The sequence below is a fragment of the Nymphaea colorata genome, chromosome 2 (assembly GCF_008831285.2).
Source record: "Nymphaea colorata isolate Beijing-Zhang1983 chromosome 2, ASM883128v2, whole genome shotgun sequence".
NCBI lineage: Eukaryota > Viridiplantae > Streptophyta > Magnoliopsida > Nymphaeales > Nymphaeaceae > Nymphaea > Nymphaea colorata.
Window position 1 is genome coordinate 17039015 of NC_045139.1, and position 26428 is coordinate 17065442.

The 26428-nt window shown below is 37.9% G+C and overlaps 2 protein-coding genes across 7 annotated transcripts; one reads left to right on the forward strand and one right to left on the reverse strand.

Annotated features, from left to right (window-relative positions):
* Positions 1-1408: 1408 nt before the first annotated feature.
* On the reverse strand, positions 1409-13220 carry LOC116248311 (zinc finger CCCH domain-containing protein 1-like). 5 transcript variants are annotated; one of them, XR_004170994.2, is made up of 6 exons: positions 12931-13219; positions 6691-6784; positions 5745-6586; positions 3847-3950; positions 2062-2366; positions 1409-1955 (listed from the first exon to the last, which is right to left on the reverse strand). XR_004170994.2 is itself a non-coding variant. In XM_031621039.2 (5 exons), exons 2-4 carry the CDS (start codon positions 6725-6727, stop codon positions 3849-3851), a joined length of 981 nt encoding a protein of 326 aa, XP_031476899.1. In that variant the 5' UTR covers positions 6728-6784; positions 12931-13220; the 3' UTR covers positions 1783-2363; positions 3847-3848. The 5 variants fall into 5 exon arrangements, 2 of the variants coding, with proteins under 2 accessions (XP_031476899.1, XP_031476898.1); XR_007572590.1 differs by adding an exon at positions 3073-3197 and having other exon boundaries at positions 1783-2363; positions 12931-13220; XR_004170995.2 differs by adding an exon at positions 3073-3197 and having other exon boundaries at positions 1783-2366; positions 12931-13220.
* Positions 13221-14279: 1059 nt separating this feature from the next.
* On the forward strand, positions 14280-26098 carry LOC116248917 (uncharacterized). 2 transcript variants are annotated; one of them, XM_050076343.1, is made up of 13 exons: positions 14280-14600; positions 14747-14874; positions 15807-15927; positions 17910-17991; positions 18081-18151; positions 19273-19314; positions 21625-21749; positions 22397-22490; positions 22794-23183; positions 23256-23361; positions 24590-24676; positions 24791-24984; positions 25142-26098. In XM_050076343.1, exons 1-12 carry the CDS (start codon positions 14485-14487, stop codon positions 24896-24898), a joined length of 1470 nt encoding a protein of 489 aa, XP_049932300.1. In that variant the 5' UTR covers positions 14280-14484; the 3' UTR covers positions 24899-24984; positions 25142-26098. The 2 variants fall into 2 exon arrangements, with proteins under 2 accessions (XP_049932300.1, XP_031477814.1); XM_031621954.2 differs by having other exon boundaries at positions 14281-14600; positions 25145-26095.
* The last annotated feature ends 330 nt before the right edge of the window (positions 26099-26428 follow it).

Below are 26428 nucleotides of genomic sequence, written 5' to 3' on the forward strand. Positions count from 1 at the left end.
ACGTATCGGTTTATTTGCCATTCTAGTTAAAAATAAGTCTAAAATGAAGAAGAAATCATCTAGCCGACAAAAAATGAGATACGAGTCCATTGGCCATAGCAATAATATAAGTTGGTAGAGATGACAGTCGATTTTTCACCGGCTAGCTAATTGTGCATTCACTTGTGATATTTGTTTAGCTTTTAGTAAGAACGAGAAGAAACAAAAAGCCATGACAGACTAAGACATCTCAAGCACGGGCGAGGGTTACTATATCGGCTGCGGCCGCGTTCCAGCGTGGCCGATGGTGACTAATGGCTACTGCCCGTTTTGTAGCGATTGGAACGATAGAGAGTGGTTGTCATAATCGCATTATGCGAGACAATTATTACTGGACCTACGTGGTCTTCTTTTAATGTATTTATAATTTTTTTTATTCTCTTTAAAATTGTTTTTTATTTTTAAAATGATAATAAAAATAGGTTGATACGGGGCCAGGTAGTCGCCGAATCTGTGTATGGTGGCGGTTCTAAGACAATATAAAAAATGGTTCAAATCTAATCGGCTGCGCTGGTAAACAATCTGAAATGCATCAAGATCAAATATAGATCCAAACCAATGACATATACATGTGAAGCTTATGGTAGTTAGATCCGTATTCAATTTGAAAAGTAAGGGCTCAAAAACGGCCCAACACAACCCCCTACCACTATTGACCATGGCCTTGTCTGGGTAGAGGAAAACTCCTCAACACAACCTGCCAACACCCGCCATAGGCTACACCTTAGGGCATGTTTATGTTTAGATGGTGGCGTAAAAGATTTGCATCTCGAGGCCTTTCCACCTCTTTTTTTTCACAACTCAATGGTTGCAAACAGCTTGGATCCACAATAGATAAATGAATTAGATATATAGTTGTAGGCACCACAGAACATAACCAAAGCCCCAAAGACAGATCCACAAAGCAAATCTGCATTTCTTGGCAGCAAGAAATTAATCCTAAAGGGCATGATGTAGCCGATCAAATTGAGGGGCAGTAAATATCATGTCATTACTTTGACTTCGAGCACTATTCATTTGAACTGCAAATAACACTGTAATTGACAGGTATCTCACTTTCTACCCAAGTTCAGAAACAGCCTTGAATCCCCAAGGACAAGGAGAAAGAAGAAAGGATGTTGAGTCTTCAAAAGTATCTCCCCACCCCAACCGGCCAGGATGGGGGGTAGATTTAAGGTTTTCAAGCCAAAGAAAGCCAAGAGTCCAAAAACTGGAATCGTCTCTCGGCAAAAATGGGACTGTTTTGTCCCATCTCTTGGCAGACAAAAGGCCAACTTCTGGTTCTCTACCTTCATTTATTTCTTGCCGGTGAAAGCTATCTTTGGAAGGATTCTAGGAATATACCATACCATCTCTACAAAATTGTGACTTGCCAGGAGAAAAAATCAGACTTCATTTCTGGTAAATGTGCCTACTAAATACACTTGGTGATCAGACTCAGACTCAGAAGAATACAGCTCGTGATCTTGATCACCAGTAGAAATATGACATCATCGTGCCCCACAGGTTAAAACCTGCAAAGCATCAATTTGACATTTTCCAGGATGGATATCAAGCCCATCACCAATAGTATGGCATGGGCGGCTTTAATGAGTAATGCATCTCAAACAGAGCGCTGCTGCAGAATAAATGACCTGACACACAGGAATCTGTAAGATCCATCCTTTTCCATGAAGATCGTACAACAGCTTTTCTGTCCTCTCTTCGTCCAGAATATCTCAACAATTTTCGTGGACAAGGAACTGGAACAAGATACCCATTTACTTAACCTTGTTCTTATCCAGAAAATAGTCATCAAGCTCCTGTAGATTAAAAATTACATGTATCCGGTGCATTCTCGAGCATCAGGCCATCTATTATCTCATGATGGAATGCCATCTTGCAGGAACAATTTCGACGGACAGAGCCTATGACGACTAAGGCCCAAAGCAGAAAATTAGTAAAGGAAGTTAGCTAATGATCTTTGAAAGAAACCAAAATGCAACATCAACATTTCAGACATCACAAGAAAGTTCATAGCACCTCTTCCAACTGAAAAAAGAAAAAGAAACTCGGCAGGAGCATCTTCCTGAAGTCAAACTAAGCTTGGCTGTTAATTGAAAAGCCATAGCCACGCCTCTTCTTGAATCAACCTGGTGGCATATACAGCATTCTGTGCTAGCAAATGAAGTACACTCATTTGAAAATCCGACTGAACTCCTCAATAATCATGCCACTTGGCCTTCATGGTATATGAGAGGACTCCCGATACATTTGGAAAGTTACTTTACAATCAGAATTTGTTGTACGTGTGGTACCTTCTACTTTCTGTGGAAGCACTAGTCCTGCTGAAGGTATTACCAATTCCAATAATGAGGCTTTGAGTTTGAATTTCAATAAAAACATAAAAAAAGGTACTTGTAAAACATAAAATGAATATCAATTAGTTATTATGAGAAAGGTGATAGACCAAGCGAAAGAAACAATACCACATCGCCAAGTACAAATTAAATTTTTACAAGCACAAAGGCACAGTTTGAAATTAACAAGATATGGACACAGCAATGTACAGTACTGCAGTTCTAGTATTGAGTTGCTCAACGAAAATACTGAGAAAATATTAGTGGTTAAACAGATCTGAAACATTTTTATTTACCATGCATTTGAATGCTTGCGTTAGTTTAAAAGAGGAGTTCCATTAAACCAAGATTTTCACAATTCACCAAGTAATCTCAAGAAAGTTCAAAATTTTGGCAAATATTTACATTCTAGATGACCCATCTTTAACCAGCATAAAGGAATGAAATAAATTTATTTAAAAACAAAAAACCTGTACCCCACGAGGATTTACAAACCTAAATGAGAAAATTTTCAATCATTTCTCACAAGCAAGATTTTGGACATGAGTAATACAGATAAAGCAGTCCGCTAATTTTCTAACAAGAAGAAATATCAACAAACAGAATTCAAAAACATGAAGCACCTGGGCAATGGATTAGAATATTTAATACTGCCTTACTGATTTGACAAGATACAGGAACTGAAGGTACTCACTCATGCCCATCGTAGGGAAAAAACTAACCACTTTCGAATGATATATGAAGGCAACCATGTATGCCTAACCATCATATCACATCTTTACTCATTCTCAAACTATGTTGGAATATGCAAGGATTCATCTGTGAAAGAGGTAAAGCAGTAGCACCCTCTTAATTAAAATATCCACTATGCTAAAAGCAACGAAAAACAACAAAGGGATGCATGAATCATAACATGTTTACCAATAGCATCAGCAAAATTCACACATAGAAGAATATAACTTGAACAATCGCATCCCAGTATCCCACAGAAAAGCAAGAAGAACCAATGAATGAATCATCCTAATCCAGAGGTATAAGAACCCTTAAAAAGAAAAGAAGTTCCTCAAGAGGGGAAGGGAGAGGGAATGCGAAGTGAGATAGGAGGAAATAGTTTCAAAACTAGGCAATTGAGAAAGAACGATTCCCTGAAAGTCATTGACTGTATGCAACTGACAAATTTTCTTTACTAAAAAGCCTCATTGGTGGCCATAAAACAGAAAAAGCAAAAGACCATTTTGTTCAACATTTGTTGATACCACATGAATAAGAAAATAAAAAGCAAAACAGAAGAGAACATCACTTCCATTAATTTCAGAAGCTAATTTTCCAATCATGTAAAAAAAAACATCAGCAAACGCGCTCAAGAATACAGTCGACTCCTGTGAATATTAAGGGATCAATCCTCCAATTGGTGTAAGATGTATTCCTTCCTAGAAAGAAGAAAGTGCAAAAAACTAAGAAAATGAACCTTCACTTTTCCTCTGCCATTTTCCTTCGAATTTCATGGGCCGTATTGAAGATACCAAGAGTTGGCTTGTTACAAACATAGCACTTCTTGTTCTTTGAATGATGCTGCACCAAAGAAAGCAACACATACTTAGATGCTGATGAGAAAGGAAATCAAATAAACCAACAAAGAAATACAAGCCGCGCATGTTCCACATATATTCCCATGGAGTCGTTAAAGCGAAATTAAGGAAATTGAACACTTCATCGCAAGATGAAAACTGCAACTCAAAGTTGAACATGAAGGCATATTACAAGAAGAAATGTATATCCCAATATCAATACCCATCTATGACATGCAGCCACCAAGTCTAGAAGCCGAACAAGAAAAAGCCTTCAGTTAACCACTTATATACCTTTACCACTATAAGTTAATATCAGTTTGACAAGCTTATCCCTAAAGAAATGTATGCAGATTCTAGTTAGCGCCACGATTATGTCCTGGTCTATCATATAGACATGTAACTTATAGTTTCAGCAGTACCTCAGCAGATTCATGTTCATTAAGAAAAAAATATTAGAAAAAAAAAATAACAAATGCTGTAACCAAAATGCATACCCCTAAACTAAATTAACCCCCTAAACTAAATTAACCCTCTGTATACAACTAGAAAGGGCATTATATATCTAGCTATCTAACAAAAGAAGAGTTACACAACTCTGCACAATCTCCCTATAAAAATACATGTAATAATATACACAAAGCAATAATGGAAAATCCAAAAAATTGGCTTGTCATAAAGAAGCATTATTTTTCTCTGGATAATGCTGTGCCAAAGGAAAGCAACACATACTTAGAAGCGAGATGTGAAATCAAATAAAATCAACAGAAAAATATAACGAATTGTACATGTTGCAAAAATATTCTGTTAACTTCCCAAGATAACACATAAACTCATGCACACAGCCTTAATGAAAAACTCAGCCTTCACTAAACACGGTAAATCTCGTCGTCCCTTTAGGGTTTAATCCCTGCTCAACTTATAGAAAGTGTATGCTGGGGTGGGTTAACCTACCTGTTACCATGACCCAAACCACAGACAGGGTCCACCTAAATGACCCGCTACCCCGACTTCAGATTCAACAGTATAGCATGCAGCCACCAGAACTTAGAAGCTGAAAAAGAAAAGCTTTCACTCCGCCACTAGTTACAGATCTATGACTATAGGTAAATTTTGTTTTGAAACCACAAATCTACGGAGCTTATTACCAAGAAACATTTACTCAGATTCTAGATAAAGCTACAATTGTTTCTCGGTCTGTCCTATGCAGAATTTAATTTTAGCTGGACCTCAGCAGCTTTATATTCGTCGAAATTCATTTTTGTGATAAATCACTGATAAATATTGTAAATAAAATACACACTCCTAAGGTCAAGTCCATGCATACAACTATTAAGATCATTCTGTGCACCCAATCTAACAAAAGATGAACGACATAACTTTGTGCAGTCTTACTATAGACAAACTCATGTAATAATATTCAGAAAATCAAATGGAAATCCATGTTCACTGACCAGTGCTTGTATGATAAAACCTATATACTTTCAAGGATGGACATTGGACATGTACATATTATTTGTGTTACTTACGTGCGTAAAACTACATGTATAACAAGACACATCAAAGTCTGCAATCTTTTTCCAATCAACAAGCATGAGCTGAACATGCATGAGAAATGTAATGTGTGCAAAGGGCCACATGCATACACATATATGGAAGAATGTAGTTCGTGGCTTACCTAGTCAGCCATGCCAAGACAAAAAATGATCCAATCATTTGTATTATGAAGTAAAAACCACAAAGCAACACGATAAAGAAAACCACAATTCATGCAACAAGAAGATCAATGCTGGCTCACCTTGAGTGCACAATGCTCACAGAAATAATGCTTGCATTTGGTGACTACAGGATCAACAAATGGTTGTCTGCAGATAAAACAAGCAAATGGCAAGTCATCCTCATCATCATCATCATCACCTTCCCCCTCGCCTCCATTAACATCAATTCCAGCTGCTAACTTCCTCTTCCTCTCTTTTTCTGCTTCCTCCCACTCTCTCTCCATCTGCCACCCCGACTTATAGTCCCCACGGTCATGCATAAATTTGCAAGAATCTCCATACCCACAGTACCCTGTCTCCTTGTAATCTTTACAAATGTCTGGCTGATAATCAAATCTCGCTGACACTCGAATGTGTGCTGATGCCCGAAGAGGACCATGAGCGCCTCCTGCCTTCTCACTGGAGACAGTTTGCTCACGTCGAAACCCAGCAGTGTAGTCAGTATATCCATGCATGCCCTTGTAGATTTTTGCATCCCCTGCAGGGGCCTTTCCTTTCAATGACTCATCAGCCTGCTTTAGTACCCGCTCACGTATTGCTCGAGCATCACGAGTGAATTCTGTTTCAGTCTCAAGTGTTGCTGTTGCTTTACTGTCATGCTGAACTTGTATCACCTTTGATGATTCAAATTGAAACACAGGTTCTTCTGAGTCCCCATCAAACTGTGCCGAAGATTTGGAGGTCCTAGCCGTGGCAGTAGAGAAGTAGAGCTTGTTGTCAGCCTTTCTGGCAGCCTTTTCTATCCGAACAGCAGAAGACCCTGAGCTCTGACCACCATCTTCCTTTGCATCTTCGTCTTCATCATCTAAGGCTCGCTTTCGGATGTTTGGCTTCTTAGATGGTTTCTTAAAGTAATTGCACACTGCAATAACAATTTAAGAGTGTACTAGTTCAAATTTGGATGGAAAACATGCAAGAAAGGTAGACTTACTTACAAGCAACTAAAACAATAATATAAAGAAGTACCTTGTCCAGATTGGTTGGGATCTAGAGAATCCGCCATTAACAAGAAAGCAAGACAAATTTGTTTGATGAAGGTCAGCTCAATGGATAATGCTTCCTGAATAACAAATCCAGTCACAATTTACTGCATCAGTATTTTTTGTTTAAGAAATGGCAGGTAGCAACAATGAATACACTCGAATATAGTGCAACGAAGAAACAGGGAAGGTCTGCCTTCCAGTTGCCAACCGCACCCTGAAAGAAAGCAGACTTGGTCCTCCCCTCCTCATAACAATTAAAAGAAAGAGAGAAGGAAGCAGCAGCCATAACTTCTCATTCCCTATTGTCACTGCCGGCACGTGCAGCCACAAAAAACTACAAGGGGAAGACTAAGCAAGAAGAAGGGTGCAACCTTTTCTCAATGGCGGGGCTGCCTCACCAGCATCAATAAGCCGAATAAATCAGACAGACAATTAAATTAATAAAATAAATTATGAAGAAAAGAAAGATGGAAAGCAAGCTCATCCTCGCCGGAAACAGCCAGCATCACAACAGCTTCCCTCCCACCACCACCACCCCCCCCCCCAAAAAAAAAAGAAAATGGAGAGCATCGTTTCCTCTTTCAATAATATTCTGGGTTTTTCCTTCATTCTAGTGTTCTATTCTTCTTTTTCTTCTTTTGTTTCTCTTACACTCTGGTATACGCATCCATCATCACGTGTTCACCCATCCACCCCCGCATTTCATTTTTGGTATCAGAGCCTGACATTTACAAGTAAGTGTAGATTTTCTAGTTTCTGTTATCCTTTCTTTTAGGTGTTTTTGGTTCAAAGTTTAGTTGGCAAACAATCTTTGTTAAAGACCCAGGTCAAAGAGGCAGTGGGTAAGCCCTCGAGAACGACCATAGGTTGCGCACAGGTTTTTTTTTTGCAAACTAAACCTAAAATCCTAAACCCTTGCAGTCAAGATAGGAGAAATTCAGAAAGTCCTCTCTGCTCTTGCAGATGTCCAGGCACAACTTCTGTCTCTTGAAAACCATCTTCTGAAATTAGAAACCCAAGTCGGCAATCTCTCAAACCTAGTCTCCCAAACCAAACCTATAACCACAGCTATACACTCAAAACCCCCTTTCCAAAATCTAGTATTGAGTCATCTAGTATCCCTAGAAAATCGAACCCAAACCATAGAAACCAAGATCCTACAAGTTCAGAGGCAACTCTCATGAACGATAATCTTGCGATTAAAAGGGCTCTTTCGATTACAAATGCTCTCGAGCCCCCTTCAGTCGCATACGTCAAGCCTTCTGAGAACTCATCAGTCGGAGCTGCAACATCTGCTTTAATCAAGTAGAACAATACATTGATCCAGCTGGTTACTCAAGTAATTGACAACTAGATACAACTAGCAGCCAAGCTTGCGGATCTTTCTTCCCAAATCAAGACCACAACTGCAAAAGAAAATACTCTATCAGACTCTCTGATAGACGAGCTCGGAAAGAAGTTTAAAGACCTTTCCATCAGCAAACCAGTCGAGAAGAAAGGAAAATTGCACGTCGTTACAGATCCTTATTCTATCCTCAAGGATGAAAAGAAGAGAATCAAGGATGGATCGACGACCGTCAGTTAGCTCCACTCAAACTCAAGCCTCAACATCACAACCCGAGTTTGAGGACCAAATCCGAGACTACCGAAGCAGCCAAAGAAGGCGCCACAACTTCCAGAGAAGAGTAAATTCTCTAATCAGGCGTAACTACAGGGAAGTTCTGGAGGAACAACTGCAACCAGAACAGCAGCTGAGTATATCCCTAAGAGAACGAGCAAATATGGTACCGGCAGAGGCACTATACGCCTCACGAAGCAATACTAGCCAACATCGTGTCTACCAACACTTATCAGAAGAGGCCATATCATGTCTTGACGAACAGCAGGTAGACCGGCCATTCATCCAACCGGAAAGCTACCAGGCACTCAACAGGAGTGGCTTCCGGTTCATCCACATCGGACTTGCGCAAGTCCGACTACAGATCCTGCACAGAAGGGACGAAGGCACACAAGCCTTAGTCATCTTCCGCGATAACAGGTGGCAAAACGACCAAGCAATTTTTGCCACCATGGAGGTAGATTTGTCACGGGGGAACCATATCATATTCATAGTCCCGGACACAATCATGACCTTAGGCGACTTCTACCGCCACTTCCAAATCTCCATCCAAACCAGAGGATACACCAACTTGAGGAACGGAGAAGCAAATTTAATCCTTACAAGATGATTAATTGAAAGGCTATCAAATACACCAAATATGGCGTTTGCATACCAAATTAGTCACGTCACTGACTATTTGGCCAACCACGGTGTAACGGCCATTCCAGGAAGGAGGCTGAATGTACAGGATATGCAGGGCCTCAACTGGATCATCCGGCCCTCAACGACGTCCACGCCCATGCAACCAACAGAGATGGAATCAACCAACTTGATTGATGGACGCATTTCTATTCGGTTCGCCGAATACCAACCTGCTCCCGAAGATGACGATGAAATCACGGAGCATACCGCATTGGTCCTCCTCGACAATGATATATGGTACCGGCAGAGGTACTATACACCTCACAAAGCAATACAAGCCAACATCGTGTCTACCAACACTTATCAGAAGAGGCCATATCATGTCTTGACGAACAGCAGGTAGACCGGCCATTCATCCAACCGGAAAGCTACCAGGCACTCAACAGGAGTGGCTTCCGGTTCATCCACATCGGACTTGCGCAAGTCCGACTACAGATCCTGCACAGATAAGTCAATGACATAAGTCATCTCTCTCTGTCTCTTTCAACCCTTACCTTTTCTCATTCACAGCCTTGAATGTGTATACTGAACTCAAAACAACCATATGTTGAAAGCCCTCAACTCATTAAATAAGATAAATCTTCTTTGTCACTCCCCAACTCTAAGCCCAATCCCTCGCCCTTTTTTGGCTATAAACCCCACATGTAAACATTCAAAAAAAAAAAAAGAAAAATATTCATTCACAACGGAAGTATGAAAAATCCTTACTCCAATTGCAAGGAAAGCCTTGCCCTCCCTTAGGTTGCAAACCTCTAAGTTGGTTTAGGATAACAAGCAACAGGGTAACCAAGAAAATAAAAAGGAAGAGTGTGATCGACCAACTTGGTAGAGGCAACCCTTGTGGGAGAAGATGGTGATACGGCAACTTTCAACCAGCTCTGGTATGCAATATAATGCTGCCAGAGGATGTTGCAGATAGCGGAACTGGTGCTGAAAAGTGAGAGTAAGTGTCGATTATCAAATGAGAGAGAAGGTGGGATGATCTGCGAAAAGTCTAAGATTGCACTCATCTATTGATCATTTTATAAATGGATGCTTAGTTTTAAAACATTTACATCTCACAGTAAGGTTAACAAAGTACTCTTCACAAAGCTGCAATTATGACTGGTACTAATAGAAAATGTTATGTGATGCCAAAAGAAAATAACTTACTGCCAATTTTTTTGGCAGTTGTTATTTCTCCTCCTTTAGATGGTGTTTGTTAATTAAGGATCTGATAATTGATATCCTATGATAGTGTTTAGCATTTGTTTGCCAAATTTAAGACAATGTGTCCACCTTGTCTAGCATTTGTTTGAACCATGAAACAGTCATGTTGAACATATGTTTTACATCTCTCTCTCTCTCTCTCTCTCTCTCTCTCTCTCTCTCTCTCTTTTCCCACCCCCCTTTTTTTCGTGCACACGTATGGACATACAAATGACCTAAAATCAACAATCTCAGCACCACATAACATTGGCACTCTATTCAATATGTGGTGAAAAATGCAAGGGCCTTTAAATGTGTGAGACCCTTACTAGTAGTATACAAAAATCAAATGTAGTATGTTGACAGATAACGTGGAAGTTGGTGCCATTACTATCACAAGCACATTATCAGATGAATAAGCATGGATTCGTGCACACCTATGAAGGTTGTTGAGCTACGTGTGACTGTGTCAAACCCTGGCTTGTTCTAGATGTCAGGCATTGGATGGATAGGTTTAGATACCACTGACTTCTCTATACAATATCACTGGAAGATCCTAATAATTGAGAAACACAACTACTTCGTGACAACCACTATGAGCTATTCAATTAAATTTATTAGACAGATCATAGTAGTTTTCATTGGATTATCACGAGTCATACATATACACATACATACATACATACATGCATGCATATATACATACATGTATAGAAACTGATTTGTACATTCTCTTCAGTGGATAAATGTGCCAATTGCTAAGGGAACAAAAAAATCAGCTATAACTTACCAAAGCAACCATACATATCACATCTATATGGTTAATTTTGATTAAAACGTTACAGCATATACATTGAGATTTAAGGGGCACCACACAAAGTCTCTTACAAAAGCTTTAACTGAAATTCAGATAAAATTGCCTACCAATTCTAGAGGCATAAGCATCAACACACTAGATGTTGGGAGATGAAATTATACTACAAAAAAAAGGTGAAGTTAAGAAACAAAAGACCCAAGTATGAAAAAGTAATACGGAAATATTTTATCAAGTGCTCACAATATGTGTTATGAAAGACCATATATATCTGATTTTTTCTCGTACAACTCCAATAAGAGCCTCAAGTTCTGTTTTTCCAAATGTGTAAAATATTTGCCTACTTACATGTCATCTTTGTCTAAGTTGAATGCTAGCCTTCCACTGTCATAAAAATCATGTAACAAATATCCAAATTTCTTGCATATTCTTTACCAAAAAAGTCATCATCTTCTAGAAACAACAAAAATCATGAGGAAGCACGTAAAACCTCCAATACATGCTTTCCCATCAAAGTTTGTAGTGTACATTCTTTTAGATCCAGATGGGTTCAATTTTATTGTAGTTTTTAGTAGTCATCAAGTCTGCAAGATGTACATTATAACTTCTAATTGAGCTCTACATTGTCAGGATATGTACATGAAGTAATTTGGTTGACCTCAAAACCATGGGATTTGCTATGCAAAGATCATGTTCTTTTGGAGTTTCTGTTTGCCGCGAAATTGGAAAACTATTTTACTGATTGTCAATTCATGAAGTTCTACTCTTGACATCTCGTTTATTTTGATGAGGAGGTGCCAAAGGACTACATTCACTTTTCTTGAAGGTGCTATAAATGGACCCCAATTTTCATGCAGGAGCGTTGCTCCTAGGTGATTTGTGGGCATTAAGTCACCTTGATTTACTTGGTGAATCTCATGCTTACAAATCAAACCTTCACATTCTTTATTTATAAAGCTGCACGGCTCATGTTAAACCTCATACGGGCCCTTCATCTATGTGGAACTTTTTTATACTGGTGGAGCTATATTACTGAATAAAGCATGGTGAGAAGTTTGATTTGTGAGAGAGGCCATTACGTTATTTAAAAGGTCATGAATTTGAAAACTTGGCTACATAATACATGTTATTGAATAAATTTGAAATGATCAAATTCTATGATGAAATCAGGATGACATAACAATTCTTATTTAACTAATCTACTGCATCAGTAGAATAGTTCAATTTCAGATGCAACCACTGTTTCCTAATGACAAACGATACACTTAATAATAAACACCGAAATCCATATATGATGCAACAATAACTTCATCGCTATAAGGATAACACAAATAATGAGAAACCCCGTGAAAGGATAAAATTTGGCTAAATTATCATATGCAAGGGTTAGATGACAGAAAATTTCAGTTAGGAACTAAATTTCTCCCCTAGTTGAGCAGCACTCTGTTGGCATCAAAGCAGCAATGAAATGAGTACAAAAGATGTTCTTCCATAACAATGTTGGGAAACTACCTGTCCATAGAATCACAGTTCGGGCGTTTCTATCACTAAATTAAGTCCACTAAAAAGCTCAATTCGCATGAGTTGAAACAAAAAATGATCGACATCCATCAGAAAACTCGGGAAACAGGCTACAATCAGCAATATATGGCAAATGAAAAGTGAAATAGATAAATCTATTGTAATATAAGTTCCCTGCCAGAGAAGGCAGTACGCCCTTTCGGCCGCAGCGCAGATAGAGGGGGATTTGGGGCTGCCTTCGCAACCCCGTGGTGGTAGCAGAGAGAGGGAGATTTGGGGATGCCTTCGCATCCCCAGGATGGTAGCAGAGAAAGAGAGATAGAGAGAAAGAGATTAGGGGCTGCTGTTACAGCCCCTGACCACCGAAGAAGGACGCGGCAAGAGATAGGGACACTAACCTGCCAACGGCGACGACAGATAAAGACAGAAGCTGCCCTCGCCCTTTCCCGCCGCAAGAGAGAGAGCGCGCAGTCGGGTTACCTGCGAGAGAGACGACTGAGAGAGACTGCAGCCCGAGTGCGCGCGCGCGAGAGAGAGAGAGAGAGGAAATTGATGAAATGCAGTGCGTACGAGAACGGGGGGAGATGGGAGCACGAAAAGTTCTGTGAATCTGTGGGACGGGCGGTTCTGAAAGGGATCGGAAAAACTGGAACGCGCTGTTCTCATTTGCTGCCAAACGCGTTTAGGAACTCTGGATGAACATGAACGTTTCTTTACATTTCTTGTGGTTTTCCCTTCTTTCATTCGTATTTGTGAACAATCAATTGAACAAGTTTTGATTTGATAAAATAAAATAAACTAATTATTGGCAAAATGTTGTAATTTCCTAGTTATCTTTATTAACGCGATAGATTTCTGTAATGGAATTCACCTCAAATATAGTGAGTACATCAACAAAATTATTTTTTTGTATTTAACATTATCGAAAGACAACGTGATAGTGGTTGTAAAATATAGGAGTTTGTCAAGTCAAGAACCTGTGAATAATGTTAATGACATTGTTTTAATGCAATAAATTAAATTTATATATCTACACATGCAACATACTATTGTAGTAGCTTTCGAACCTCACGAACGCTTATTAATTACGTTATATGTGGAAGCATGGGAATGGCATGATGTGGGGAAATAAATAACAAACGTAATTGAACCATGCGTTTTCATTGGTTCAATCTTAGCATGAGTTGTAAATAAAATTTCACACAAGACATACTTGCTTTGAACAACAGCATACTTGATGTAACATGACATTATATATATATATATATGGCAGCCGTTGGATGTTGCTGAATGAAATTTAATATAAGAATACGTCGTTAAAAATCCAAAAAATGGCTGCTAAAAGGTTTGAAAGAAAGTAGTCCATAAAAAACTATTGCTAAATGCTAATGCACACATGTAGATTTTCAAAGAGGTTGAAATCTGCCCGCTGTTGAATGTTGTGGCCTTGTGGGATAATTTTTTTACAAAAACGCGTTGCTAAAAAATCCAAAAACTGCTGCTAAAAGGTTTGAAGTAAAGTATTAAAACAAAAACGGTTGCTCAAGCACCTATTACATCGTTTCCAAAGAAGGATTTAAAAAAAAAAAATCACCTGGCAACACGACCGCTTTCAATTCCCCTTCGTGTATAATATTGTTGTAAAGATTTTCATATCATATGCAAAAGATTTTTCATATCGTGACTAATGTTGGAGCTTCTACCAAGTGCAGCGGATCGAGGAAAAAGTTTTTGAGTGTCGGAGAGAACAATCAAGATCATGGACTCGGGTAGGTTGACAACGGACGTTAAGATCTGACCCATTCGTACGAGTACCCGCGCGGAACAGAACGTCCACTCGTGCAGGTCAGTCCAAGAAGTGGAGGGAACTCTCTCTCGCGGCATAACTCCCAGTCTCTAAAACCCTACACCTCTTTCCCGCTCCCTCCATCTCCTTCTCTGCAATTCAGAGAATGGCGGAAGATGCTCCACAACAGCGAGACCCACGCACCGCTTGGGAAGGATGCAGCGTCTTACTCGACATCAATGATGGAGATCGGCTTGTCTTTGCTCGCCTCACTCCCTCCTCGTACGTGTCTTTCTCTCTGTCAGAATCATCATCAGTTTATTGTTCTCGTCGTTATATGTATATCCACGATTAACCGAACTACGACCTGTTGGAGACTGGAGTGTTTTCGTTCTTTTTTGTTTAACGATCGAGCGTGTGTTTTACAGTACACTGAAAATCGGGAACAAGAAGTGCTCGCTGGGGCCATTGATCGGATGCCCGTTCGGTTCGCTCTTCCGGCTAGAAGTTGGGCCCTCCGGCGCCTTCCTTTCTCGGGATTCCTCTAGTTCGGCAGGTCCGGTTCCTTCGCTGAATTCGTTTCGTTTCACAACTTTGGAAGTTTACATGTATTATTACTCGCAAATCATGTCTCTTACTTTATCCATGTTGTTTATATATACTATGTGTACATGCACTTATTTATGTAGTTGCACACAGCATAAAATACCAATTGTGGATGTGCATGTATATGTATATGGTTAATATGGTTAACAGATGCTGCACCCTTCTGGTGATGTTTCTGCAAAAGTGTTACTATGGCATTCAGATGTCTCTTAAATCAGTTGTTGATAATTTGATATAACTGGTGTACAGTCTCTTATATATATAAGCAATTTTATTTGTCTATATTTTTGAACTTTTTTTTTACAAGTTTTATTAAATAAAATAGGGGAGGAGAGAGAGAAGAGGGAAAAAGAAAGAGGAAAAGATAGAAGAAAAAAAAAAGAGAAAAGAAGAATTGGTGCGGCCAGGAGCACCTCGACTCGGTTTGACCGAGCCACACTCGCGCCCACACCTGCACCCAAGTTGATGTGGGTGCGCCACCATATTTGGTGCACCCATGTGACTTAGCTGCAAAAATTGGCAGTACTTACCCTTTTAGTTTTAAATTGTATATATGTGAGAGTCCGAGACCTTCTTGAAAGCATTTTCCTTTCTTACCTCAAGGCTAAAATCTACGTTTTTATGTGAACTGCTGTGACTGTATAGTGTATACCTATGGCTGTTTTTTTGTTTTTCATGTACTTTTTAATTCTTTTGTATTTTAAATAATATATTCTGAAATAAGTCTTACAGTTACGATACATATTCATTTGATTACTTCAATGGTACTTGATTACTTGCACAGTTGCACTATCTTTTCTATGATCAGCCACCTCATATTTGTTTTATATTCTTTTCTGTGATAAGCAGCTGTCTGTAGTATTTCTTGTTTGATTGGCACAGGTAGTCAATTACAAGAAAAAAACAATTTATTGTTAAACAATGAAACTAGGGACAATAGATCATTAGTGGACAACAACAAAGCACAAGCACTCTCTGGTGAAGATATAGATGCCTTGCGCAGGTAACATTATTTTCTGCATGCACAGTCATCCTTTTTGCCCCAGTTTCATGCTGAACCACAGCTTATTTTATTCTTTATTTATTTTAACTATATTTTGATGTTTTGTGAAACTAAATGAATTTTGCGGGTGCAAAAGCATTTTTTTGGCTTTCTGCATTGTCGCATGTGGTGGCAGTTGTTGGTGGTGTGTCTAATCATGCACGTTGAAATTCTCTTATATATCTTCCACATATTGGTGAATCCTTCACTGCAACTTTTGAAGCTATTCATGGAAGGGGGTTTTGTCAGTCTATTTTATGGTTGATCAAGAAGTCAAAAACAGTTCTTGTATCTGTGCGCACTGGCAAAAGTCCTTTCTATTAGCAGTTGTTACTTGCATACGATGGATATCAAGAAATTGTCTTGGTGTCCACCAAAAGGGTTAGTTCTGCAAGTGGTACAGGTTGACCAATGGTAGGAGGATAAAAAAAAGCTCTTAGTTAATGCTTACAGATGAGCAGGATGGGAGTGGAAGCTGCAAACTGCTCTCATGCACATGTGCCCCCAAACCTACAACTCTTTTTATTTTAGTACGTGATGGAATCTCACTGAGGTCACTTTCAAGTAACAAGTCTAACAACAGAAGGGCCAATCACTATTTGAATTTAGGGAAAGAACTGTTAGACAGTATCCTGATAAAGATAAGGGATATTCTTCCCAACATGAGAAGGTTGTTGCTATCAATGAGGAAAGCTGGTGCATTAAAAAACAACTTCTATCAGGCTAGATTGCAATGATGATAATAGCAAGGGGAAACAAACTGATAAAAATATATCTTGCTGAAATCTCCCTGTATCAAGGGTTCATGATTGTCTCTCCTTGAAATCAGCTATAGATTGATTACTTCAATGCTGAATGGAGCTCCCCATGCATGAGTCGAGTGGGTGAGGATTGTGGATGTAGAAGTTCTGTCTGAAGTCTGAAGTCTGAACCATGTGAAACTGTCTATTCTATGATTTCTTTCCTGTTTGTTAAGGGCACCTTGGAAATTTGGAATGTTCAAGTTCGATGTTAAAGCTGACGCACGAAAATGAGACCATTGCATTGTGGAGCAACCATTTGCGAAAAGGATATGTAAAATAGATATTGGAGGCAAAATATAGGAGACTTTCAGTTGTAGGTTGCTGGCAACCAATATGAAGGCTTTAAAATTACTAGAGCAAAACAGGTTAAATGATAGTTCTACAGCTGGTTGGTCATGACTCATTAGGAACACTGAAAAAGGCTGCAGGCTAGAAGAATTGAGAAATTCCTTCTGTAAAGTTTGGGATGCTACAAAATCAAAGTGGACAGCCTCTTTACCTCACTTCTCTCAAAAGTATGAAGGTACAACTTTCGCTTTCAAGTGGCAAATCTAACACTTTAAAGGTTGACCTGCATTTGCAAGTAACGTGGAAAGCTATTGTTTATCTGAATGCTGGGGGTCAAAGTTTAATTTTGTTCCCATCATTATGGCAAATTTTTAGGATGTACCTTGGCAAGACCCAGTTAAGGGAAACGTTGAATGTGATCTGACTCTGATCCAATAAGAGTTTCCTAGGGTGACTATGACTTGCAGAAAGTCTTTTGTATCCTTTCCAAAGTTGTGCAAGGTGGCCTATGTGAAACAAATGTCAACCCTCTTTCGGCCTCTTTTCTCGATTATTTCTAGAAGACATATTGCCTCTTGTAGTTCACTTTTAGATCATTGTTTTAATTTTGCAGTCTACATAGAAAAATCAATTTTTTTACCTGTAACAAAGAACTTGCATCCTCTGTGGCTTTTGATTTTCTTTTTCTTATGTCCTCGTGGACTCTCAAAAATAAATTTAAATTAATAGATTTTCTTTTGAGTTATCTATTAAATGATTTAGTGATTCGACAGAGTTAAACATATTCTCTGTAACATGATTGTACAGCTTCTGATTTTCAATAATAAATGAATATGTTTGTCTAATTTGCAGGGAAGGTGCTACGGGAGATCAAATAATCGAAGCTTTAATAGCTAACAGCTCTACATTTGGGAAAAAAACTGCATTTTCTCAGGTAGTCTTGCTTCGTTTTTGTTGTCTTAGAATCATGTATATTGACTGAAGCATCTACTACTTTTTTTTCCCTACATGTGTACTGTGTAGGAAAAATACAAGGTCAGAAAACAAAAGAAATACGCTCCAAAGGTACTTATGAGGCGACCATTTACTCGAAGGTATGAGAGGCATTGTTACATGACTTGTCTTACAACATCTTCCATTTTAAAAAGGTCATGTTCTGACATGGTTCCAGCTAAAACATGTCATCTAATAACCATTCATCTTTTCATTCCTTAACTCCATGCCATCTTTAGATTTGATAGTATGTTATGTGCAATCTCTTTATCCCTTAAGGAGGTGGGTGGATGCTCTATTCAACATTTTAATAAACTATTTATCTTGCTTAGTGATTTCTTTTGGGCAATTACTTGCTTTACCTGCTTCCACTGCAGAATTGTGTTTAAACGAAACTGAAGTTATGTTTGATGGCGACTCCATGTCTGTAGTAGAAGGTACTTATGTGATGGTTTATGTCTAAGGGGGAAATCCTGACTAAGTGACAAAATAAAATGTTTATGAGTTACATGGTTTCACGAAATCAAAGTACAGTTACACTAAAAATGAATACTTCAGTATGTGTTTTAGATTACTGCTATGTGTATATATATATATACATATATACATATATATATACATATATACATATATATATACATATATACATATATATATATATACACACACACATGTATAAAGAACTATTAGAATTTAGAACATTGCCTGAAAAAGATTAATATGACACAAGTACAAGGAATTAGGAAAAGTGAATTCAGGACTTGGTAGGACTGGCTTAGTGATATATATTTTATGATTTTAAGGTGATCACACTTGGATCTGTAGATTCAGCAAATGTTGGTAATGTTGATAATGACAATGGTAACATGTTTGGTGTCCCGAATAAACAATGAATAATATGCACTTTTACTTGTACAAAATTACAAATCCTAACTGATCAGCATAGGGAACCTGCTGTATTATCATTTTGATAGGTCAGTAATTGCAAGAGCATTTTCAAGTTTACAACTGTTTCATTAATGACATCAGTTCTTATGATCTACACTTTTTTTTTTTAATGACTTCATTTCAGGTTACTCTTTGTGGTCTTTCATCCTTCATGTGTTTTCTTTTCAATTGACCTTTTACGGATCCTCTAGTCTATAGCTTATGTTTATGAGCTACCAAATTGTAGGTGCTTGTTCAACAAGCTTTTTAACATCTTGAATTTTCTCACTTGCAGTATATGTGAGACTTACTTTCGGAAGAACCCTGCAAAAATTGGGTACAAATTTGGGCATCTGATTTTTGTTGATTATTTTCAATTTTCTCTTGCTGGGATTTTTTTTTTGCTAGGATTTCTCATATACTCATGAATTTTGTTCTTTTTGTTTTACTATGATTCTTTAGTTGGATTACTGGATGCGCCTGCACAATTTATTTCGACATGCTATTAGCAAAACCATGCTGTGTTGGAAAATTTTTGTACAGTGTCTGCAATAGCTATATGACACCTCTATAAACGTGGAAAATCGTTGAAGAAATGCAAAAAAATGAAGACATACATCAGCAGTGTCAAAGAGTACCTGAAAAGGGAATAAAGGTGCTCTTATATATTCTGAGTGGGAAAACCAGAAAAAAGACCCTAAGAGTAAGCATAATGCATAACTCCTTCACAGTCGAATGTTTTTTTCAAGTTGGGTAAAAGTGTAAACTATCCTCACCTCTCAACAGTTTATTGGAGTCTCAGTCTATCATTGACTGCCTTAGGAAGGATGTTAACTAGTTGAAGGAGTTGGTACCTGAGTTACTTTAAAGTTAAAACTGTTAGCTTCGATCATCTCTCTGATTAAATGGCAAAATTTGAATATTTTGTACTCTCATGATAATACATGACCTATGACTATGATGGCAACCTTATTCTTATGTTAGAGATAAATATGATTTTGGACCTTGAACTTTTATTATTTTGCAAGTGGACCCTTGAAAACAAACTTTGGTGGATTTCTTGTCATAGCTATACAGTTCATCAGAAAGCCAGATTGAAACATGCTTGTTTGCTTTTTACTTCTTTAAGGTGATAAAATTTCTTCAATAAGTGAAAAGTATCACAAAGTGGGCATCCTATCGCTTGAGTGACCTGCTCATGCGTTTGTGTTTTTATGTTTTTCTAAATTACAGATCTGCTTAAGTTCATATTCTATATTGGCATATGTTTCAACTTTCAAGGTAAAATTTTGCATGATGAAATAATGAACATCCTTTTGCTGGATTTTGCTTTCAAAATATTGGACACAAGCAGGTGAAGGCCTTAAGAGTACTAGTTATGACTAGTTGCTAGTAATGGTTTGAGTCAATCTAAGTCAGTTGTCGATAAAAAACTAAGCGAGTAAAATTTTGACACATATACTCGTGGATGTTGTGAATATCATGAGACTTTTGAAAAAATCATTTTTAAATATATATTAAACTTTTTGGGGTTTCTTCTAACGTTTTAGTAACTGTTTTGAATTTTCACCATTTTTTTTGAAAGAAAATTACTAAAAACTTCTAATTTCATAATTTTCTCTGTTGTTTTTTATATATTTAGTTTTTTGTATTTCTGTGATTTTTCCAGAAAATAAGCTTTCCAATTAATATTTGAGAAAATCCTTGCCAATGAAAACCCAATAATGGTATTACACACACCCCCCATATATATATATATATATATATATATATATCTTAAACAAACAGATATATTCATTAGTTATATTCATCAAATATAAATTACTAAACAAGTAACAAACAGACCAGGAAAACATACTATAATTTTGCCATGTACTGCACCCCATGTCCGAGGCAGGTATTGTGCCCTTCCAGGCATGTCAGTGTGACATAATGTATATGTTTATATATGTGGGAAATAAGTTGACCATTCCCATTTTGAGACTGTTTTTTCAAGTGCCTATCCCTCCTTAAGATCCACAAATCCTAGCATGGGAAGGATGGCTGTGAAAAGAGGGGAAAAAAAAAAGGAAAGGGGAGAAAGGAAAAGTAGGGGGAAGAGAGAGAGAGAGTGAGAGAAAAAGAAGGGGGAGGGCGGTTTGGTTTGAAAAAACCACTCTCGCAGTGGGAGCAAGTTGAAGCCATTTCCTATATATATATGTGTGTGTGTGTGTGTGTTTCTGTATTTTACTGAAAAATCTTTAGGAAAAAAAAAGCTTGTCTTTTTAAGAATCTTAACAAAAAGGAAAAAGGAAACTGACCAGATGTACGACTGACCTAAGACCCTAGTTTAAAACTGACCCAAAATCCAAGTTGCTCACTGACTAATACTCTAAAAGGGACTAGTCAACATAGACTGCAGCTAGTCCCTAGGTTGACAGAGAGTTTTTGATTCAGCCTTCAAGTGTCTTTAAGATAGTATTGTATGCTATGTGCCAAAGTATGAGTACATGTGAAATAACTGGCTCATGTCCAGAACCTAATCGATATCTTATATAAGAATGGTAAGGTAAAATGGGTTTACTTAGCAATGTTTGAAACGTCTTAATATTGCTGAGTGTGTTATCGTTGCTTTTGACCAGTTAACAAGTTTTTGTTGCTCTTGCAGGTTTTTGCGAATGGATACACTGTCACTTCTTTTATCTATGGCTAATATTACTGCATATTCTGATGTTCTAGTGGTGGATATGGTTGGAGGCATTGTTACTGGTGCTGTGGCAGAACGTCTTTCTGGTATAGCTTCTGATGATTCTCAATCCATTCACTAGTTTGAGTCTTCTGTTGATATGCTACAATGATGTGGCATGTTGCTCACAAAGTCGGTGGATAAGCTTGAAGGATGCATTCTTTATGTGTTGCAGTATTCATCTATTGTCAAAGAGAGTGAGTATGGATGGTGGAGGAGAGGAGGCCTCAGGATGGGGGCACCAGTTGGGATAAATTAATCAGTTGATTCAGGAGGGATGTTAGGACTGCCAAAATAGCTCATCATTCCTTTTAGACATAGCATTTTAAATAGATGTCTGAGCTTTCTGAACGCATATCCTGGATTTTTTGAAACACTGAGCATCCTATGGGTCTTCCTTAGGACGAAGGTTTGTTGGTGGTTGATCATGTAGGCCTTTGCTTTTAGTAGTTTAACTGCTATGCACAAGATAGTCTTATTCTTGTGCTTACTGCTTATTAAGATACTTCTTCTTCTATCCAAGGTTAGTCATTTTGATAGGTGTATGAAACTATTTTATTTGGAACTTATCATTGCTCATTTTAATAAAAAGTTTCTGGGGAAAATATCTCTTATTTGTATGGTATATTTTAATCCTGTGTTTGCATTCCAGAGATGTGTTGTTGGTCATTATCTGATACTTGTGTTTTTGTAGGTACTGGTTCCATATGCAGCACTTATTACGGCACTAAGCCTTATCCAATGGACATCATAGGAATATTTAATTTTGATTGTGAAATCTGGAGCAGGTATCCTTGAAAGGCAGAATTCTCTCTTTTTCTGATTTTTTTATGGACAGTACTGGATACTACATGTCCTCACGTCCTTGGTTGTTATTAGTATCTGATTCTCTAAACTTCACATTTTTATTTTTTTTGTTTTTAATGCAAGATTGTTCTTAAAAGGTGATTCATTGCTTATTTAATTATTGATCTGGATGTGTTCTATTGTTCCATATAATGCATCTTAGAACGTTGCAAATTATTAATTTTGATACGTCTCACTTTAGAAATGTGTTTAAAGTTTAAACAACAAAATTCTGTACGATGCAGGATCTTCTCTGTTGCTGCATCTGATTTCTGTTTAGCTCAGGAGATGAATTTGCAGAACTCTGGATCAGCATCCAATCCCAAACCACCAAATTCTGTATCAGATGTTGACAACAGCATTTTGGATCTTGTAGCATCTGATGACTTGACATCTACACCTACCAGTGAGAATGTCATTCAACAGGATAGCTCCATGAAGTCGGAAAATCACAATGATGGCCTTGCAGATGAAAAATCGGTTAATTTAAATGGAATTTTAGGTACTAATGTTTCATCAGATGATGCATTGGAAGGTATTGATTATAAAAAAATCAGAACTCCAAATGGAGCTAAATATGGAAGGCATCCATCATTAGCATACGTAGATTTGTGGAAGCAAAATGGCTTCTCAAGGTAAACATGGTTGATTTAGGAACCTATGAGTGCTTGTGACCAGTTTTTAACAAGTTATACCATGTTTTGCAGTTTGATAATGGCTGCACCTGATCTAGATCCATGGAATATAGTTCAAGAGCTGCTTCCCCTTTTAGCTTATTCAGCACCCTTTGCTATCTACCATCAGTATCTTCAGGTGCATTAAACTTGCTTCACGATGGTTAAGCTGATATATTTGTTCATTGTTTTCTATACTTTGCATATGCTGTTTCTTTGCAGATGCAGAGGAAGTTCCTTTGAAATTTTTGGTATTGTTTGTTTAGTCATGCCCTCTCTGTTCTTCTCAACAATTTGCTGTGGCAGTCAACCTCACTTTTGGAAACATGTACAAAGCTTCCTCCAAAAACACACGTAGCTTTTCAATATTGTTAAAAGCACATTTAAATTTTTTCATAATTAAATCATAGTTTATTTCTTTCAACTGAGAAATCAATAAATACCATTTTGGCCTCCACAGAATGGCATAAAAATTGCAGCTTAGCTTGTGAGCATACATAGGTTTCTCTTGCGTAACTTTGTGGTATTAATAAAGGAAACAACCACCTAACTAAGATGGGTATTAATAGAAGGAAACTAGTTAATTTGGATATAATAAACACATATTCCTATTATTTGATATATTGCTTAAAGGCGAATAGAAAACCCCTTCTTGAACTCTCATGAGAGTAGCAGCAAGAAACACTAGAGGTCCTCCTGGTCTCCCGGAAGAACACCCAATGGGAGGGCTGCACAACAGGCTAGTGGCAGGGCATGCCAGAGGCTAATGCAAACGAATGAGCATGAAACTTTTTTTGACGTATTTTAGTCATATTATATCATTAATCTGACTTAGTTCGCACTTATCCAGGTTTAACTGTCATAATTTAACTTTTTATGGTTGGTGTAAAATTAGGTGTGTTTCTAACAATATCGAAAAAGTAGGTATGTTTTTTACTGTCACCAGACTATTAGTTATGATGCTGATTCCCTTAGAAAAAATTTAATTCCCTTTAATATGTGTTTCTCATACTCCTCTTGAACGGTATTGTTTTTTATCTGTTTTATGTCAACCAAGCCATCTTCCATGGAGACCTCCATTCCTTTCCAGTAGATAGATAGCTTTTCTTATGGTGCATGAGTCGAATGCCCCATTTTATTTTGGAAAAAGCTACTTTTACTCATCATTGTCCTTGCTATTCATCTAACAGCAGCTGGGATTAGGACAGGTACATGTTGAATACCTATCGAATAATAGGACACAAAGATCCATAATGAATCTATGGAAAATAAGCACTTCAATGTGCTTTTATGTCTGCTTTTGTTTATTTATTTGTGTATGTCAAGCTAATGTTTAATTATCTCTCTCTTTTTGTGTGCATGTCCAGCCTCTTGCAGTGTGCATGCATAATATGCAGGCTGAGAAGATAGCTGTTGGCTTGCAAATTTCTGAACCTTGGCTACGTGAATACCAGGTGTCATTTCTCGAAAGTGTCCAGAAAGCCTTTTTCCTTTGTTCTCGGTGGATTCATCAGTTTTTTATTAGTTCTTCATTGTTTAAAATTTTTTTGAAAATTAAATTCTTGTAGGTTTTGCCATCAAGGACGCATCCTGCCATGCAAATGAGTGCATTTGGTGGATACATCCTGAGTGGTACTCGGATATGCAGGGACAACATATGCCTGGATAACTGTTAAAAGACTAGTTCTTCTTTGCGAGAACTAGTATTCCACAACATTGCAGGTCCTCATTACAAATGATTTCCAGCTGCATAAATATGCAGGTATCCTGTTAATCACATGCAGTAGAAAATGAATTATGTTCCGTTTATTTTGCTTCATTGCTCTCTTTTGCATAATTTTGGATCTTAAATAATGTTCTTCTATTTGATAAGGTTATATTCTTAACTTATTCGATTACCCTTTTTTGGTTCATTCAAGCAGGTGAGAGATTCAGATAATTTTTTTTTATGTATTTCTCCTCAAAGAATTAGGCAAGTAGAGTGAAGATGATCACTTGTATGATTTGAGATAAGTTATTATCTGAGCTTATCATTCCTTTTGATGTTTATTATATCATCTGTATCAAGGAATTTTGTATTGCTTAATAATCGTCGCTTTTTAGATGTATAATGCCTTCAGATTGCATTCAAGTTGGTTTGCATACATTTGACGTTCACGATCGCACAATACCTACAGATTTGAGCTTTTATTTGGAATCAGTAAATCGTTCCCATTCTCATGGGATGTAGTACGGTGAAAACTTGGATCTTGATGTATTATAGGATTTCAGTGCGATAATCATGTGGTGGTGGTGTGGTTGCACAATGGATCAGATGGAGGGTTTGTGGTCTTCGGCTGCACTCTATCCAATTCAGATCTAACTCCAAATGTGTTTATCTGATGCAAATGGTTGGCAGCTAGCGAGCCACTGGTGGTGGCAGAACTTCTGTGAGTATTCACCACTAAAATTTTGACGGCAAACAACAGGGGTTACTTTTTCTGAAATCTATTTATTGGTTCATTTCTGACGACCTGTAAATTTGACTTGGAATATGTGTGAAGAAAGAATAGGAAATGCTTACGAGAGAAAATGCAGCTATAGTCCTTGAGATTTTCACCTTGGGATGGGCGTGGAGCTATGCCCTCATACCTGAGATGGGCTGGTCTCCCGACTCTGTTGCAGCATTAGGCCCGATGGCCCAGCTCTATCCATGATGCTGATTGGCGCAGAGCCTGAACCTAGCAGGAGTGATAGGGATGGCTCTTTTGGGCACGAATCTGATTGAACACATTGATTCCTTGAGGCTTGTTAGCTGGCCTGGATTTGGCCGAACCGATGCCTTCAAAGTAGTTTTGGATAAAAGTAAAACCAGGTTCAAAACTTGAGATGATATTTCGTTGGTTTGGCGGCAGCTTAGAAATAAATGTATTATCCTTTTTTTTTTTGTCTATACAGCTTCAGTTTGGGTAGTTTCAAATTGGACTGTTCTGAGAGCTGTACCTCAGGTATTGGATCTCTGACCTTTAACTCTAAAAAAGTCCTTCAAGTTGAAACATATGGCTACGTAGATGGAGCTCCTGGTCGCTGTTGCAACTTGGTTTTCATCGTGTTTTTTTTTTCATAAATTACCATTATGAAATCATATTATCATTCGCCGTACGCCCTCCAAGTGGTATCTGAATTCATCAGTTTGTCCTTTGTCAAGCAGGCTGGCAGCATCAACC